The following is an 18,175-nucleotide window of genomic DNA, read 5'->3' as shown; positions in this document are numbered from 1 at the left end:
TTAGAAAAAATCCAGGTCTTTTTCTATCTCATCACGTGTGGCGAAATTTCCATTATACTTGTTTGAGTAGCCGTAGCGGTTATCAGCTTCGAAGATTTTTTCTAGCTTTTCCATTTCATTCCAGAATCCGTCGTAATCCAATGGTGGACCATGACCTCCGAACTGTTGCGGCAAATATTCCGGCGAAATTTCCTTGTGAAAGCTTTGGAAATTGTGTCCATGGAACCGAAACTTGCAAAGAAGAAACAGAGCGGTAGAACACCGGTATTAACAACCAGGTCATCATCAGGCACGGTTAACTCGCAAAGAGTGGATGAATGTTCCTAAATGGTACTGCTCGAGGAAGATCGTACGAAGGAAACGAGTCTGACGATAGCTGTGAGCAGTAAAGGATCAAATATTGTGTGCTTCCTGTTCCGCGCTTTGAACCCGATTTCATTCCTCCCTCATAAATATACAGCCTACCAACCCAGTGATGCGAGCAAGTGCGAAAATAAAAAAAAAGCATGCGCGGTACTGGAACCGCTTTTTCTGGCACACCGGTCATGCCCGTTGTAAAGAACTTCGCATTTTAGAATAATTATTACAGTGTTAGTCTCACGTCACTCTCAAGGGAAAGCTTGGTAGCTGATTAATGCATACTAATATCAAGTTCATCAAACCTGGTAGTTGATACAAAATAATAGCAGTCACAATATAATGTAGGTTAAGAAATTGAGCGTGTGTGTAAGTCGCACGCGCAGTGCTATGGTTAAGTGTATTGGTGTGATGTTGGCTGTTAAAAGGTGCACAAACCACTTCAGCAAGCTCAAACTTCCTCAAAGCATTTTCAGGCGCTCAAGTGTTATGATTCAAGGGCGCGTGCTGTATTCAGGGAACACGGCATAGCCGCCAGGTATAACTAAGACAGGTAAAGGAACAGGCGTGCCACACTGTCGCGCGCACAAAGTACAGCGCGTGCTTTTAAACTGCAGACGGCGAACTAACCTCCGTCTTTGCATTGCTAGCGAGAGTTTTGATATTCAGTTAACGATCATCGTACAAGACACCAACGGACAACCTCATCTTTATACCTGCTGCTGCGTGTCTGACTTCTAGGTAAATTTTCTTTTGGGGCTGATCACTGCAACTTGGTTTTTTTTATTTTTGGAGGAGGAGGAGGGGGAAGTAACACTGATGTTGTAAGTACTGTTATTCACTGCTAGTTACTGTTAGGACGTATGAGCGGCCAGCTGGATTAGAGGGTCCAGTGCGCAGGCCCCATTTGCTGGAGGCGGCTTTGGTGTTCGGCCAGTAAGACTACTTAATGAGGAAATAATATTTGACGCGCTGGTTTCGCATTGATACCTACCCGTCCGGCCAGCTTGCTCTTCAGAAAAGGCTTCATGATGGCGTAGAGTGCATCAAAGGCATGCGCTTCTCGCACAACATGGACCAGCTTCAACCTCAACGGCATGCAGTCCTGAAGAGTTCCACAGGTTGTCGGTCGGCAAAAAATAAGAAACAAAACAAGACAGCTGCTAATTCGCTTGTTTCAAGAAATTGGAAAATGGTTTTCTATTTTATTACATTGAACGCTTCCGAAACGTCCAAGCTGTCGTAGGCCGACTATCACGCTACATATCATCATCAACATCATCATGATCAGCCTGACTCCACTGCAGGGCAAAGGCCTCTTCCATGTCTCCCCAATTAACCACTTTTTTCGATAGTTCTTCCGTAGTTCTTAACGAAAAGTACGCGAAGTGATGTCAAGTGATGTCAAAACGCGAAGTGATGTGAAGTAGGTAACACATTTGCAGCTGGAAATAACAAGACCACAGGTCATTTTCGGCGCACCTTATCTGCTACCGAAACAACAGGCGGAAATGTGCACTGCATGCTGCTTATAGTTCTTTCACCGGATCATTTTAAAAATGTTGCGCACATTGAGTCTGAAGTGCTCGCTTGCGCGTCAAATGAGAAGGCGGTCCTTTATCCAACGTCCTTTAGCGCGAGCGAAATGCTCATTGCGAGGAAGTCGAGAAACGACACCCACATGAGCCGAGTAAATGGGCGTGCAAGAGCTATTGCCTGCAGATGAAACAAGGGTCTACAATACATCAAGATGTAGGCGCATGCTGTTGCATTCACAGCGCACGTATGCGCAGTTCTTGCGCTATTTGCTGTAAGATGCGCACCACATCGCCTAATTCCCGCTGTCTCTTGTGTTGGGGGGGGAAATCTGACTGTGCAGCCTGCTCGTGGCCCCCCCCGCCACCGAATACGGGCCGGTGTAGTTTCGGCTACTAGGCTTTGTTTCGGTGCAATGCCAGCAGTGGGGATGGGATGGCCGGGACCCATCCTCTGGGGATGCAAACCCCCAATGGGAGTGGCAGCGACTCCCAGACGACTGTGAGGGCCAGTCGTGCACGTGAGGTCCGATGCCTGAGCGGAGGCAGGCCTGGGTTTATACTCAGGTTGGACCCACGAAATCCGGCCCGGAAGGCATGTCAAAACGCCAAAAGGTTTTCGAATACATGCTACCTTCCTTCCTCTGCGCGCGGGGGCGTGCAAGTCTGGCTACCGACGCGTCGGTTTCTGGTTACGGAGAAACCAGGTCCGCGCGGGGGTTCATAGTGGCCAGGCTCTGAGGACCGCCGCCCCGGGGAAGCGGCCTTACGGCCGGCCGCAGGCTTAATCGCCTGCGGGATGCCGGGGGATGAGGGCTTAGTACTGCCTCGTAAGAGTCTGGCGAAAACCGAAGATGTGTGGAGTACCGGTGGAGTAGGCCCGGGTCATCTCATCCTAAGCCACGTTCTTGGTTAGTGGCCCGGTCGCCCAGCCTTGAACACTCTCTCCTCAGTAGGAGAAGAGTAAGCTAGGAGAGGAAATAAGTGCATGGATGGTTGGAGGAAGCACAGATGGGCCCCCCGGAGTCTGACCGGTTCTGAGGCCGCGAGGCCGTTGACGAACTGGGCGTCCACTGGCGAGGACAATCACACATACTTCCGGTGTCCGAAAAACCGCGAAAAACCTTCAACGGCTAGTAGCCGGCAGGTGGGAAAAGCCTTCTAGTGAGCGATGAGGAGCCCCAGGTAGCTACTGACCCCGTGTTAGGTTTTCCTGTCTCCGACGGTCGGAGCCCGTTGCGTATGGTGGGTGGTCGGGCATCCCGTGAGTGGGGCCGCACCATTGGGCAATCTCGATGCTCTCCCTGCCCTGGCCAGGCGGGCCAGTAATGGAGTCGAGATAATTGAAGGATCAGAGCAAAAATCTCGCTGTCCCCATTCCCTTCCCACGTCCCATTTCCCTTTCCGCTACTTCCCAGGGGAGGTCAGGGGAGCCTCCCCGGGCCCGCTCTCTCGGCTGTGGGTCGCTAATGTAGCATTATCCCTAATATTTTATTTTTCCACCCACGGGTGGTCAAATTACAACTTGCCTACGGGCATCCTCTTTTATTTTCCAATTGGGTTAAGCCTGTTGTGTGTAAACGGTGCAGGCAGGGGCCTATTATTTTTATTTCCTTTTCGGTTGCCCCAACCTATTCAATGTCTCTTGTGTTAGCCCGTTGTGTCGTATGACGGTTCGGGCAGGGCACTTTTTTTCTTATTCCTTTTTTAAGCCCAAACTAATATCTGTCTCTTGTGCTAACTTCGTATGTCAGTCTCTTCTGCAGCGTAGAAGGCTGTCCATTTGTTTTTTTTTTTTTTTAAGCGAAAAGCTTCACTACACGCAGCACAGCCGCGCTTCGCGTGAGCCGTCGGAGCCAAGATTTGCCACAGCTGCGCATGCGCGAAACCGAGTGACGTCACAGGCGGCACAAATAAAAAATAAATAAAAGACAACGTGAGCCAGGAAACTCATTTCTCGGTGGACACTCGAACCGCGCAGTAAGGGATGGGAAATGAAAACAAGATTGGTTTTAAGGAAAGGAAACGACGCCTGTCACACTTATATCTCGCTGAACACCCTAACCGCGCCGTAAGGGTCGTAAGGAAAATGAAATGGAAATTAATTTTAAGGAAAGGAAATGCCTGTCTCTCATATGTTGGCGTACACCTGAAAGAAATGGACACCACAGTACATGTCTCTAAAGCAACCTTCTAAGACAGCGCCGTATTCACTACACGCGCGTCTCCTCCTCCGCCTCCGTACAGGCAGTGGGTGGAGGGCCGAACGCCTCCACCGTTATCGTGGTGCTCCCAGTCCATTGTTCGCGAACTGCGACAGCCATGACGTCAAACCAAGCACAACTACAGCTTTTCGCTTTTATATCCAGGCTTAACGAAAGCTAAGCCACTGCCTAATTTTGAAGCGAAAAGCTTCACTACGCTAGTCAACACCGCGCTTCGCGTGAGCCGGCGTATGTCGAAGCACGAGTGACGTCACGCACGGCGCAGGCTACTGCGCATGTGCGCCGCCGCCTCTCCTCCTCGCCACCGTTGACCTTTCGCCGCAGCTGTGCACACTGCGCATTTGAAAAGAGGTGAGGCGCACTTGCCCACAGAGCAGGCGCACGCTGCCACGCGCTATGCGTCATCATTTGACGTTCGCCGCAAGCGCGTGTTTACCGCGGATCGCCGCAGCTTTTCGCTTCGAGATAACCAGGCTTAACCTTAGCTAAGCCCCAGCTATTTTTTTTGTGACCGATATGACGGCCTATGCTAACACACATTCCTTGCAGTAGAGTTTCAGGGAGTTCAGAGAATGTCAGTATATCAGTGGGACTTTTCACGTGCAAGAAAACTTCAACAACCGGTAACTTAATTTTTAACTTTTTCTATGCAGGCATGCGTCTGTTTATGCGCATGTCCGGCCTGCGCTGCTTGAGGCTTTCAAGACATTAAATATTTTGTTATGTTCCAGCACTGTCCATGTGTATTTCTTCGCCGTGTGAACGCGTCCTGTTTTGATGGTTTTTCTATTCCTTTCTGACGTTCCTTTGGTTTTTGTGAAGTTTATTGTAATTAGGAAAAGTTCAAAAATTTTCCAGTAAGCACGAATTTTAGTATTCGTGCTTACTGGAAAATGCAATGCAACCAAAGTTTTAAATAAAATTAATCGAAAATTTTTTCTGGATCTTATTGGGGGGTCAAAATTTTTTCTGCATTTCTAAGCAGAATACTACCCGCATAATGATGCTTCCTTCCCAAAGTTTTGAAAAAAACTTCGTGTTTTTTTTTCATGTCTCGTTGACTGCTACCGCAATGAGCGTGCAAATTGTTGGTCGTTGTCTTTAACTCTAATGTACGTTTTTGTTGCATCTTTTTGCTGCAAGTATCTGGGTCGGTTGCGAGACAACAGCTCAGGGTTACCCCAAGTTTCATTTTGCGCGCTTTGTTCGTATCACACAGAGATCAAAAGAGATGATTGAACCAATACAGTTGGCGTAATCGGTGAGATATTGTTTCGTAATTCTTCTCAGCCTTCCACCGCCTTGCTGAGAGATTCTTTATAACCGTTTCTCTGAAGAGGCAGAGCACCTGTAGTCTCATTCAGAAATGCAGAGAAAGAGGTTGAAATAAGAAAGGAAGACGTACAAGGAAGTTTAACCCTGCATTTATGCTTGAAGCTGGGTATAGAAATTTTCTATCTTGTTTGATGTATTATTGCTATAGATAATATTGTTTCCGGAGCACAGAAAAAAGCATGAAGATTCAAAGACAGAATGCTTCTGCAAACACGCATGCATTTATACGAGCTAAACAGTTGAAAACAACTCGAGGACTTTTCAGTGCTTTTCAGTGCACGCATTCGTCCCTATGATGTCCGCGAAAGCAGGTAACCCTTCGGCGTGTTACTTTTCCGCTGCTATTAGGTTTACAATGCCCCACAACCTCACCTCGTTAGATTTCTACGGGCGACAATGTGGTTGCTTCGTAACTGTTTGTTTCCTGCCATTTTATTGCCACTGCTCGCACGATCAACAACACATACATGGCCTTTTTTGATCATCGCACAAGTATTTATCCGGGGTCGCCACTAGCAATTCCTAGTTCAACTAGTAAAAAGGACCACTATAATTGTTGCTATATTTTCCAGCCACCTCCAGCCACGCAGCTCAGCTCCCGTTTCGGTTTTCTGGTGCTGCAATTAAAAATTGTCTGTTCACTATTTGAAAATGTTTTCTTCCTGTGCAAAGAAAAAACTGCGCCCACGCACTTATGTCTAAGTGAACTGACTCGTGCCGACTGTTAGGCAGGTGATGGTCGCCCTTCTAAATTCTCAACTGAGAACCCGAAAAGTAAATATTTTGGCTTTCTCCTCCAGAGAAAATTTCCTCCTCCTGAGAAAGTGTTAAGGACACAGCAGAGATATCAAGAGATATCGCTGTTACAGTTTCATTTGTTTTTCTTGTAAGAGATTGTGAATCGTACACGTTCTAATCATAGCGGAATCCCGTTACCTGAAATCCCACCGTCATTGTTTGCTATATATTTACAATGCGGATTCAAACTACTCTCTCTGGAGTACATGGTAGAGAGAGGGTGTGGTAGATGGTCCTCGACGATCACAAAATGAACAAGGGAGGGGAAAACCTCAGGTTGCTTGAGCCAACGTTTCGACAAGGGGACTTTTCTTCGTCTGGGCAAAGCGTTCATCATTGGCAGGGATTAAATAGGGCCTTCGTTCCGAGGAGGAAGGCCCCGGGGGTGGGGAAGGAAAGTGGTGTGAGAGGAGAGGCGTGTCAGGAAGGGGAGGGAGGTGAATCTTGATTCGTTAAGCTGCTATAGTGGGAAAACTTATACCCAGGGGGTGTGTAATGAACAAAGGCTTTGAAGGGGCTGCGACGGGGGGCAGGCGCTGGGTGTACCTGGAAAACTCAGATAAGAGGATTAGTCAGCGTGGTACAGGGAAACGAGAACAAGGCAAACAAAATAGGCTGGCACTGGAAGAAGAAAGAAAGGGAGGCATTTCCAAGGGAGGACAAGGCAGGGGGGGGGGGGGGAATGGCTCGAGTTCAGAGAAAGCCAAAAGTTGGGGCGGAGGGGGTAACAGGAATGTCATGGTTTCCGAGAACTGAGTGGCTTTTGTAGCACATTATAGCGCTCCATTCTCCCCCACTGAGCCGTTTTGCTTACCTGAATGTACTCCAATCCTCTCTTAACGAGTCCGGGCTTGAAACACAGCGCGTTTTCTGCTGCAAACTCGCTGCAATCCATGAGCATGACAATGCCCAGAGCCTGAGCTGAGGAGTCAGACGCCAGAAGTTCAAGGCATAAGATGCAGGCCCGCTGAAATACGGCTTGCGAAATTCGCCTAGGCGTCCACGCTCCTGAAAAGGAAAAAAGAGCAGCAACGCCAATGCTTTTGTCACTGCTTCCAACAGCTATTACATCTGTTTTTCGAGCGAAAGCTCTACTCTTCGCACTACAACTCCCAAGGTGAAGTTTGGTGCGCGTTTGAAGTTGAGCAGGCGGAGCGGAGGTGTGGCAAGTGACGTCATACCGCGTGACTTGTTGTGGTAGAGGCGCTGCAGCTGCGATCGCTCGTAGCCTCGCTACAGCGGTAGATACCACCAGCTTGGGGGGGGGGGGGGTATAACAGCTGCTTTTATGGCGCTCGGTCGCTCAGTCTAGCGATGGATGAGGCGCGTGCCTGACCGACTATGGCGTCATACTATGTGGTAATCATGCTTAACACAGTTTTCGATCGTATCACTAGGTTTAACATGCGCTAAACCTCTCAGAATTTTTGTTCTACTGATGCATGACGAAATAAATGAAGAACACCGTTGTTAAAATGCTTGGGCGACATCAGTTTTTCGTGTCGATGAGCCGTAACAGTGCTTTTGCATTACATCTGATTGTGGCAGTCAATGTTTATTCTGTTTGCTGTCAGATTAAAGCAATAAAAATACATGGCACAAATGGGCCCTGTCCAGGCAGCGAGGTTACTTATTAACAAGATTTAAATGTGGTGGAAAAAGTCTAGTCCTCAAAAGAATTCTCCATAAATCGAATCGTCGAGATTGAAAGGGGTCATACTAAATCGCATGATTGCAGCATGGATTAATGCTATCCCTATACCCAGGCATACCCCACGGCCCTAGTTGTATGTGCGGACATACCGTGGCTCTGGTCGGGAGCGGTAGAGAGCAAGACAGCGTATGTGTCAGTCTCCAAACAGGTGGCATGTAAATCCGCTAAAAATTCCTTCTGTATAGTTCTTCGATAAAGCCCTTTGTGTCTTCCCACTAACAAGGCAATTCGTCCTGAAATCCCTTGATGCGAAGCATTGTATGGCTCATCGGCAACGAAACCCAGCGCCGGCTTTGGCCAGTCGCTCCTAAAAATCATAGATGACGTCACCATGGTGTCAAATAAGAATAAAATTTCGAAGACGATGGAAATTACTTTCAGTCAGCCAGACGAGCTCGCAGCCCCTAACTCCAAAACCGCGTTGCTTAGGGCCGAACAAAGTTCAACCCAGTATACCCACCGCCTTACAACTGAATGCCAATGACTACATGTGTCATTAGAAAGGAAGAGAAAAATAGTGAAATAAATAAAAGGGAAAGAGCAATAAAACACAATGCGTTCGCTTTCAAAGCGCGTAAGTAGTCTTAAGTGCCCTCAGTAATTTTTTTTTTGTTTTCATTCTTGAAGAAGGAATCATGAGCTGCGGTTGAGAGAAGTAAAAAACCAGCGTCGATGTAAAAACGAGTGTAGCGTGCTTCGAAGCACACGTGCTGAAGCGGCTGTGCTGGTTCCTTCCCGAAACGTCCTGTATTAAAGATATTTTTTGCGTCGTTGCACTAATTCGACCAACATGGTAAAAACTGATTGTACTTGCCTAGATTACAGAGAAGTATGCTGCGTCCTTGCACGTCCTTTCCTGGCATCACCGTGATCAATTTGCGAGCTTCAGCGGGCAGCGTCGACGGTAGGAGATCAAGGTAGAGCGATTCGCAGGTGCACCGATTGTAGTAGTAGTTTCTGATGGTCTGCAACGCGGCCTCCACGTTGTACTTCCTCACTCGCAGGAAACGGAGGAGGAATTCCGTGTCTTTTCTCGAATTTAGATCGGGCTCCTCTGCGTTCAATGTTGGTTTGCAATCGTCAGATCAGCACGGCGCCATGCTAAAGCATCGGACATGATGGCGGTTCCTTGCCCAAAGTTGATAGGAATATCTTGAAAAAACATTTCAGCGATGAGTGCTCCGCCTTCGAAGAACGGACTAGGAACATCGTGCCAACTGGAAGAATTATATCTTGCCTAGGCTGATGATCTTATTTACCGGGTCACGAAATGCTATGCCCCACTCGTTTAAGTGAAATTCAAGGAATGTAGCAAGAGACAGTGATTGCCTACTGGTTGAGCATCGTCTTCGAAACTTCCGCGCCATTTCGTGTCTCTAAGGAAACTTGTGAAATCGCTAATCTGTGCTTAGGAGTTTTTTTACATAAGGCAGCAAGCGCTTCCATGCGGCAACAAAGGAAAGCTAGACAGCTGTCCCAGAAACTTCGAGGTTCAAGAAAAATTCATCCTGGTGGGTGCTCGCACCTGGCACCACCGCCTATGCCGGACAGTCGCTCTACCATCTGAGCTAATCAGAACGGCTTGCATATCAGATGGTACGGTCAGAAGGAATCAATAAACTACTTGAAACGGAAGTGTCGTTGGTCCAATAATGAGGGAAGCCCCCAAGCTGGAGCACGTTTCAAGTAAGGGAGTAATTTTTCATTAAGATCCAGCCAACCGCACCATACGACTACACAGGAAAACTATTGAGCTTTCACGGAAACTCTGTTGATAAAGAAAACTTTGTCTTGCTACATGATACATTCATTCATTTTTTGTTGTTCTGCCTCATTATGAAATACTATTGCATATTTGCAAAACAGTTTACTTCCGAATGAGGAAAGAGGATCAGAGCAAACGGATCACGTTTGAGCTATTTCGCATACCATTTAAAATTCCTTTCAATGCCAGTTTTTTGCGTATTTTCTTAGTCTCGCGTGCAAAGCAATGTGGTGGTTACAAGAGGTAATCGTTAGTGCCGCTGACTTTCCATCGAAAGAAAGAAAAAAGGAAAACGATGCCAAGCATTCACTGCAGGTACTTCTGGTGGCTTACCTGATAGAAGCTGTGCGAGTTTCTCCACTGACTCTTTTCTCCTAGCAGGAGTTTCGCCGAGGTCGTCTTCAGCGATGCATTGTAGATGAAAGGGAAGCGCTCCTGCGGAGGTGTCATAGGTGTCTTCGCTTGATTTCCTCCTGTATATCCCCCGCATTGCGGATATGCAACTACTTTGCGGAACGAACGCTGCGATTCGCACACTACTCTTGCAAATCTGGTTCTCTTGTGAGTGCGAGAGTTTACACGGTGAATTTCTGAAACTAAGTATTTTCACAATTATCATCCACCCTGTGCCCGCGGTCTACTTCGCTACAGTGTAGGCCGATGTGGAAAAGCTCAAAAGCCCCGTTCTTCAGACATCTGATGACCTTTGTGCGTAGTGAATTCAGAAAGAAAAATACCTTATAATTGTGCCCTTACCTCTGTAGCCCGACATGCCACATGTGTGCATCGAGCTGTTCACCATGTAATTGGTTTCTGGTCTACGTTCTAAAAGGACGCCTTTATGGTGTCTTCTAATTCTTTTTCAGAACTTTATAATTAGTTGGTCTCAAACACACGCCCCGAAGCCCATCCATTTCTAGCGGTGCTCAGTGTAACGCACACGGCCACGTTGGAATTTCGAGTATTAGTTCCAAAGTCATGCGCACGCTGTCCATTATGAAGGGTCTGTGCTGTCAAGTTTTAGACCGCGCCTGGCTGCCCAATTACCGGAAGCCTACATGCTGTGCGAGGCACCGGGCAGCTACTGACTTACGAGCGTTCCCTGCATACTTTTACGCAGTCATAGCTGAATCACCTGCTTGTCTCATTTCCTAAGGAAACATTTTAATTTACTGCAATCCAATCATACACTAGCAGCTATGCAGCTGTCGACCACTAAGGTCAATCTTCCTGCCTTTACTCTTATTGATTTATTATACTTCTGCCTCTTAGACTTTCGCTCTAAAATGTTTGGTTTGGTTTATGGGGTGTAGCTTACCAAAGCAACTCAGGCTATGAGGACGCCGTAGTAAAGGGCTTTGGAAATTTCGACCACCTGAGGTTCTTCAACGTGCACTGACATCGCGCAGTTCAATGACCTCTATAATTTCACTCCATCGAAATTCTACCGTTGCGGCCGGGATCGAATCCGCGTCTTTCAGATCAGCGGCCGAAATTGAATACGGGAGTGTTGGTTCAATTCAATTCAATTCAAAACTTTGTTTCAAACGACTCGTTGGGGCTCATGAAGCAAAAAAACTGCCATTCGCAGCTTGCGGGTGCCTGATGCCCGTACAAGGCAGCTGCATATAGCCAACAGAAAATTCTGAACACGTGTGCAGTTCCACTTTCACACAAATTGACTGATCGAAACAGATTCGAAACACATCAAAACACAGCAAGAAAGCATACAGTAGGAAAATTTGAAAGGCAATGAAAATACAGTGAATACCATTAGCTGCACAAAAACTGTCATGAGAAAAAAATTTCACGCGTCTGTTTTGTATTACATGCGCTTAAGTCAAAATTTTCAGACAGGAATTTGTTAAGCAAGCATAGCATGTTGTGCGTCAGCGTGGTATCAGCCACGTCTCAGATCCACGGGTGCGACAATCACTTTTAGGTTTCTGCAACTGCGAAAGGTATCTTATGAGGCTCTTCAACTTTTCATCGGAAAATAAGTATAAGTACAGTAGACAGAACTCGTACATTTTTTCGACGCTTATTATGTTATATCGTGTGAACAATGGTGCAGATGAATGTAAATAGGACACATTTACAATGCAACGAAGTGCTTTCTTTTCAGGAAGGAGCAGTGTTTGAATATTTGTTTGCGTGGTAGTGGCCCAAACAAGTGTGCAATAATTTATGTGAGAAGAAAACAGTGTATGATAAATCTGAAGTTTTGCTCTATCTGGAAGAAAATGACGGCACCATGGAAGTGCGCCGTCTGACGTAGATAGTGTTTTTGATAACGATTGAATGTGATGATTCCATGACATGTCAGCAGCAAAGGTCACGCCAAAAATTTTGTTTCTTAGCAATTTCTATGGGTGCATCTCCAAGAACCAACCTTTCTTCTATCTGTGCTTTCTTCCCTCTAGCCATGAATAATATGGCCTTAGATTTATTTATTTATTTATTTATTTATTACAATACCTTCAGGGCCCCAGTGGGGCGTTACAGAAAGGAGTGGATAAAAAAGTAAAAACAATGCAGCAAAATGAAAACAAAAAGTAAATGGAAAATGTAATGTAATACAGCAAGGAATGAAAAAACGTAAGCTTGAACAAAATACAGATCAGATTACGTAAGAAAACAGCCTAGTCAAACACATATTTTTCCGGGGCATTTTTTAATAAACAGATGTCAGAAATGTCGGCAACCAAGGTGGGCAGATGGTTCCAATCGCTCGCCGTCTTGGGTATGAACGAGTTAAAATATGCATTGCTTCGGCAGTATGGAATGCGTACCTTGTGGCGATGATCCGTGCGAGGTGATATGGACGATGGTTCAGATAGAAGATCCCGTTTTGGCTGATGATTGTGGTAGTAAATGTTGTGAAAAGTTAGTATTCGCGCGAGTTTTCTACGAAGGGAAAGGCTAGGAAGGTTCAAAGTATTTTTCATTGTAGTTACAATAGCAGTGCGGGAAAAGTTAGACAAAATAAATCGGGTGCTACGATTCTGTACTGACTCTAACTGATTAGTAAGAGTTTCAGGTCCCGGGTCCCACACAGAGCACGCATATTCTAATTTCGATCTGACTAAGGTTTTATAGAGTAGCAGTTTTAAAGAAGATGGAGCCATGGAAAAATTACGACGCAAGGAGCCAAGCATGCGGTTAGCATTGTTAACAATATAATCAACATGTGCCTGCCATGAAAGGTTAGCAGTTATATGAACACCTAAATATTTATATGTGGTAACTTGCTCAAGGAGAGAACCTGAAATATTGTAGAGAATAAGATTTTCGTTAGCAGACCGGTGTGAAATACGCATGACCTTACACTTGTTAGTATTCAGTCTCATGAGCCAAATATTACACCAACTTTATACCTTATTTAGGTCACTTTGAAGTAAGGATGAGTCTGAAGCGGATTTGGTTACTCGATATATAACGCAATCATCTTCGAAAAGCCTGATTGTGGAGTTAATAGAAATTGGTAGATCGTTAATGTATATTAGAAACAATAGCGGCCCGAGCACGGAACCTTGAGGCACGCCGGCGGTAACAGAGCATGGTGAGGAATCAGCGTTATTTGCAGTGACGAATTGAGTTCTGTTACGCAAAAAACTCTCGATCCATGAAAGAATGTTTGGGTCGATGTTTTGTTTACCGAGCTTAAAACAAAGTAGCTGGTGATTAACAAGATCGAATTGTTTCTGAAAATCTAAAAATACACAATGAAAAATCCCTTGTCTAATGCATCAAATAAATCATGGGTGAAGAAAATGAGTTGCGTTTCACAAGAAAATGATTGACGAAAGCCATGCTGATGAGGGGAAAAAACGGATGATTTTCTAGAAATTTAACTAGATTAGAATAAATGACATGTTCAAAGAGTTTACACGGGACACTCGTTAATGATATGGGTCTGTAATTAAGAGCACAATGAGCATCACCAGACTTGAATAACGGTACCACCTTACCCACCTTCCAGTCCCCGGGTAGCTGTCCTGAATTCAAAGATTGCGAAAACAGTGCACACAAGTAAATGGAAGAATAAACACTTGTATTCTTTAAAAATTTTGTATTTATGTCGTCGATTCCCGAAGACGAAGAAAATTTGAGATTATTAATTAGACTTTCTATACCAAGACTGTCAAACACAATTGGGTCCATTAATGGATTCTGCACAGGCTGAAAAAAGGGCCGAGAAACAGATGATTGCTGTAAAAAAGTATTAGAGAAGGCATCGTTTAGCACTTGAGGGCACTCTGATGAAGGAATGGCTGCGCCGCTGCTATCGTTCAGAGCTATTGCTTGATGCTTGGGTTCAGAGCTATTGCTTTATAATTGCTATTCATTTTTAAACAGTTCTTACTTGACCAATCCCGAATTATTGCAAGCTCTTTTTTGGCTTCTGTTAATAGTTCGCCTACATTTTTACCGGTGAAAAAAATGCTCGTGTCGTCTGCGTAGAGGACGTATATTGCATTGCTTTCGTTTTGCACGATATCGTTGACGTAGATATTGTAACGAAAGGGCCCTAAAATACTTCTTTTGTGGTACGCTGGAAGTTAGTAATCTGTGTGACGAGTTATATTCAGCGATAAAAACGCGCATCTGACGATTCAAAAGAAAAGACTTAAGTAAAGCGAAACCAACTCCTCGGATACCATAACTGAGCGGGTTGTCTAGATATATTTCATGGTATAGGCGATCTAATTCTTTGCTGTAGTCAATGAAAATTCCGACGGAAAGTCTGCCTTCATGAATATTGGAAACTATTAATTACTTCTGAGTTAATAATGCTGTTTCCGTTGAATTTCCTTTGCGAAAGCCATGTTTACCGTCTGAAAGCATGTTATGTTTAACGAATAGGCTCTTCATGCGCAAAAGAATAATGTTCTCTAAACCCTTAGAAAATAGAGGAAGCACTGAGACAGGTATGTAGTTGTTAACGTCATTTTTATTGCCCCCCTTAGAAATAACTGAAACTTTTGCGATTTTCATCCTGTCCGGGAAACAACCAGCTGTAAGAGCCAGATTGAACATGTATGCTAGATGCGGCGCAATAATATCGATAACATATCTCACCGCCTTTATCTGAAAGCCGTCAATATCGCTGGCATTGCAGTTTTTCCAGTTTATAAATGTGCGATAGATTTCTGTTTCATCCGTTGGGTAAAGAAATAATGTTTGGTTTAGTTTATTAGGGTTTAACGTCCCAAAGCGACTAAGGCTATGAGAGACGCCGTAGTGGAGGGCTCCGAAAATTTCGACCACCTGAGGTTCTTTAACGTGCACTGACATCGCACAGTACACGGACCTCTAGAATTTCTCCTCCAAAGAAATTCAACCGCCGCGGCCGGGATCGAACCCGCGTCTTTCGGGTCAGCAGCCGAGCACTATAACCACTGAGCCACCGCGGAGGCGCTAAAGAAATAAGGTCTCCTTACACTGGTATTGAAGCAAAGCGCTAGTCGAGTTGTCGACTGCTGGCTTTGCTACATTGACAAAGTGCTCATTGAAATACTCGGCTAGAGGAATTCTGGATAATTTTTTACCACCTATTGTCAATTTAGAAGTGTGTTCTGGTGTTAATTGTCTATTTAGGGCTTCGTTGAATATTTTCCAAACTTTGTCCGGGCGCTCTTTTCTTGCAGTATTGAAAAGGTGGTTGTAGTAGTACTCCTTTGCTCTTCGCAATTACGCGTTTAGTTTTGTTCCGATACTTCTTAAATATTTCAAGTTTATCTAGATCTTTTGTCTTGAGGAAGGCTTGAAAAAGAAGGTTTTTTCAGTTATCATTTTTATGTGTTCTAGTCTCAGCCAAGGTTTCGTTATTTTTTCCTTAAGTTTAACATTCTGACATGGAAACGACAACTCATACAGCTGACGGAATATTGACAAAAACTCACATTAGGCGTCACTGCTGGAGACCTTGTCAAAAACGGATGACCAGTCCGCATTGAATATTCGTCTGCGAAACGTTTGATGCTTCTCATTTGACAAGCATCTGTACTTTATCCTGTTTGAGCACTGTTTTTGCTGACTGTATTGATAGAATAACTGATATATATTGGACAATGGACACTGATATCAGTACTGATTGTACCAGCCGCTAGAACAGGTGTGTCTGTATTAATAACAAAAAGACCGAGAAGTGTATGATTTGTCGACGTTGACGAGTTGGCGTCGTTATGACGTTGTGGAACCTAGAAGCAAGAAACTTGTTTCCTAATTCACGAGAATGTTGACTATCAGTCAGCATGTCAATATTCATGTCACCGCCAAGTAGCAACCGATATTGGTGAACCGAGGCATGTTCAAATATTTCTTCTAGAAAATTTATGAACCCGTTGCGATTTCCAGAATGAGGGCGGTAGATGACAAGAAACAGTTCAAGGCCGCATGTCATACACAGGGCTTTGTAATAAGTTGTGGCACGTGTGAATTACTTGAACGCCTCTGTTGACATGCACCGTTTAACATGTAGTACAACGACCCCTCCAAGCATGCCTGTTCTGTTGAGTTTGTAATGGGCGTGGTCATCTATGATAATTACAGGGCTGCTATTTTGATAGCAGGTTTCCGAGAACATGATGACGTCAGATATGAAATGGAGGTTACTTAGGAACAAAGCGACCTGGTCTTCTTTACAAGTGAGAGAGCGTGCATTAATATGAATAGCAGAGATGCTATTCTGCGTTTGACCACAGTGAAGTGTAATGTCGAAGGGTAAGGCGCATTTCTTATGCATGAATAGGGGGTAAAAACTTAGAGAAAAATACAAAGAAAAAAACGCTCAGTCAGTCTTACATAGGACCCTATCAGAAGCAATCTGTATGGCATCGCTCCCCTCTTCTTTTCGCTTATAGACCTTGCCGTTCCGCACCCACATCCGCGTTCAGTCTTTTTTGTGCTAGCTAGGTGCAACAGGCGTTTCAGTGCAGGACACAGGTGTTCATTTACGAAGACCCACGCTTCATTTTGGGTTTCACTTTGGATTCCGAGCTGGCTGTGCTTGATTACAGTTCGACGTGCCCATTCAAGAAATGCACCTCTCCTTTGTTTGCCTTTGAACTGCACCAGTACATTGCTCTTTCCCTCTTCTCGAGGCCGCCACGGTGGCTCAGTGGTTACGGTGCTCGGCTGCTGACCCGAAAGACGCGGGTTCGATCCCGGCCGCGGCGGTTGAATTTCTTTGGAGGAGAAATTTTAGAGGCCCGGGTACTGTGCGATGTCTGTGGACGTAAAAGAACCCCAGGTGGTCGAAATTTCCGGAACCCTCCACTACGGCGTCTCTCATAGCCTTAGTCGCTTTGGGACGTTAAACCCCATAAACCAACCAACCAACCTCTTCTCGAGTTGGTACACGGTGACACACCTCGGTGTCGGCAGGACTTACAGGCTCGCCTATAATGTCTCATCCTGTTTCTCTTGGATGCCTCGGATTTCTACGTTGGTCCTACGAGAGTACTGCTCACACTGAACCATTCTGCTTTCAAGTCGTTTGAGGGCGGCGTCGCTTTCCTGGCATTTAGCGTGTAAACTTTTATTTTCCTTCCTTAGAGCAAACGTTTCTGTCCGCGCCTCAGCCAGTTCGTTCTTCATGCTCTCAAACTCGTCGCTCATGAATTGCACGCTGTCTTTCACCGTATTAATCTCTGCACGAAGCTCGAGCAGGTCGGAACGATTGTCCCGGTCTCAGGCCTGCGATGGGTTAGGCATTGCCACTTGCTATGAGGAGATGCACAAGCCGTACAAACAAAAAGATCAATAGCCTCAATAGCACTGCAGAATAAACGCAAGCTTGGCAACAGCAACAGCAAAAATAAAAAAAAAGCTAAGCAACCAGCCACAGGATAGCTTCGCACCAACCTGAAGTGCAAAATGCGCTCGATAAGTCGAAGTGCCGGCGCCCGTGATCAATCGACGTCCGTGAGAACAGGTTTCAGAAAAGCGCCTCGCTCTGCCAGCTTCAAAAAGAATTTTGCTCCCGCTTTTTAATTGTGCCAGCATGATCTTTTATGGGCAATTTTAGTCTGGCAGTTTCCTACCAATGCACCTTTGCTCTTCAGCGCGCAGTTAGAAAATTGTAAAAAACAAGTCGTGAAATTCTTTTCGTGTGAACATTACCGCACAATAAAAAAAACATTAATTTTCAGTTAAGAAAGTCCTTGAGGTGATTTTTTTAGCAACGATGAAGCAAACACGGATATGTGAAGGGCGGGAAATGAGCTGGTCTTGGAATTAAAGTTACAAAGCTAGAGTCATTTTTAATGCGAGATCATTGCTTGCCTCGTTGCGCTAAAACTCCGCGGTCGCTAGAAAGCACAGGCAGAAACACGGCACGTGAATGAGGTCATCACCCTACCTGGTGCAATAGGCCACCACAAGGCAGGGGTAGACCGTGAAAGCCAAGTCGACTTTCGCTATGGGTGAAATCAAGTTTTGA

The 18,175-nt window shown here is 45.3% G+C and overlaps 1 protein-coding gene across 1 annotated transcript; it reads right to left on the bottom strand.

Annotated features, from left to right (window-relative positions):
* LOC149327065 (alpha-tocopherol transfer protein-like) lies at positions 1 to 10,324 on the bottom strand. Its single transcript, XM_089565047.1, has 5 exons — positions 10,063 to 10,324; positions 8,779 to 9,018; positions 7,065 to 7,258; positions 1,352 to 1,462; positions 1 to 231 (listed from the first exon to the last, which is right to left on the bottom strand). The coding sequence occupies exons 1-5, from the start codon at positions 10,217 to 10,219 to the stop codon at positions 1 to 3; spliced, it is 933 nt and encodes a 310-aa protein (XP_089421173.1). The 5' UTR covers positions 10,220 to 10,324.
* Positions 10,325 to 18,175: the final 7,851 nt, after the last annotated feature.

Source organism: Amblyomma mixtum, chromosome 10 (genome assembly GCF_055824585.1).
Source record: "Amblyomma mixtum isolate Tamu chromosome 10, ASM5582458v1, whole genome shotgun sequence".
NCBI lineage: Eukaryota > Metazoa > Arthropoda > Arachnida > Ixodida > Ixodidae > Amblyomma > Amblyomma mixtum.
Note: the sequence above shows the minus strand (reverse complement) of the source record. Positions and strands in the feature narration are given on the sequence as shown.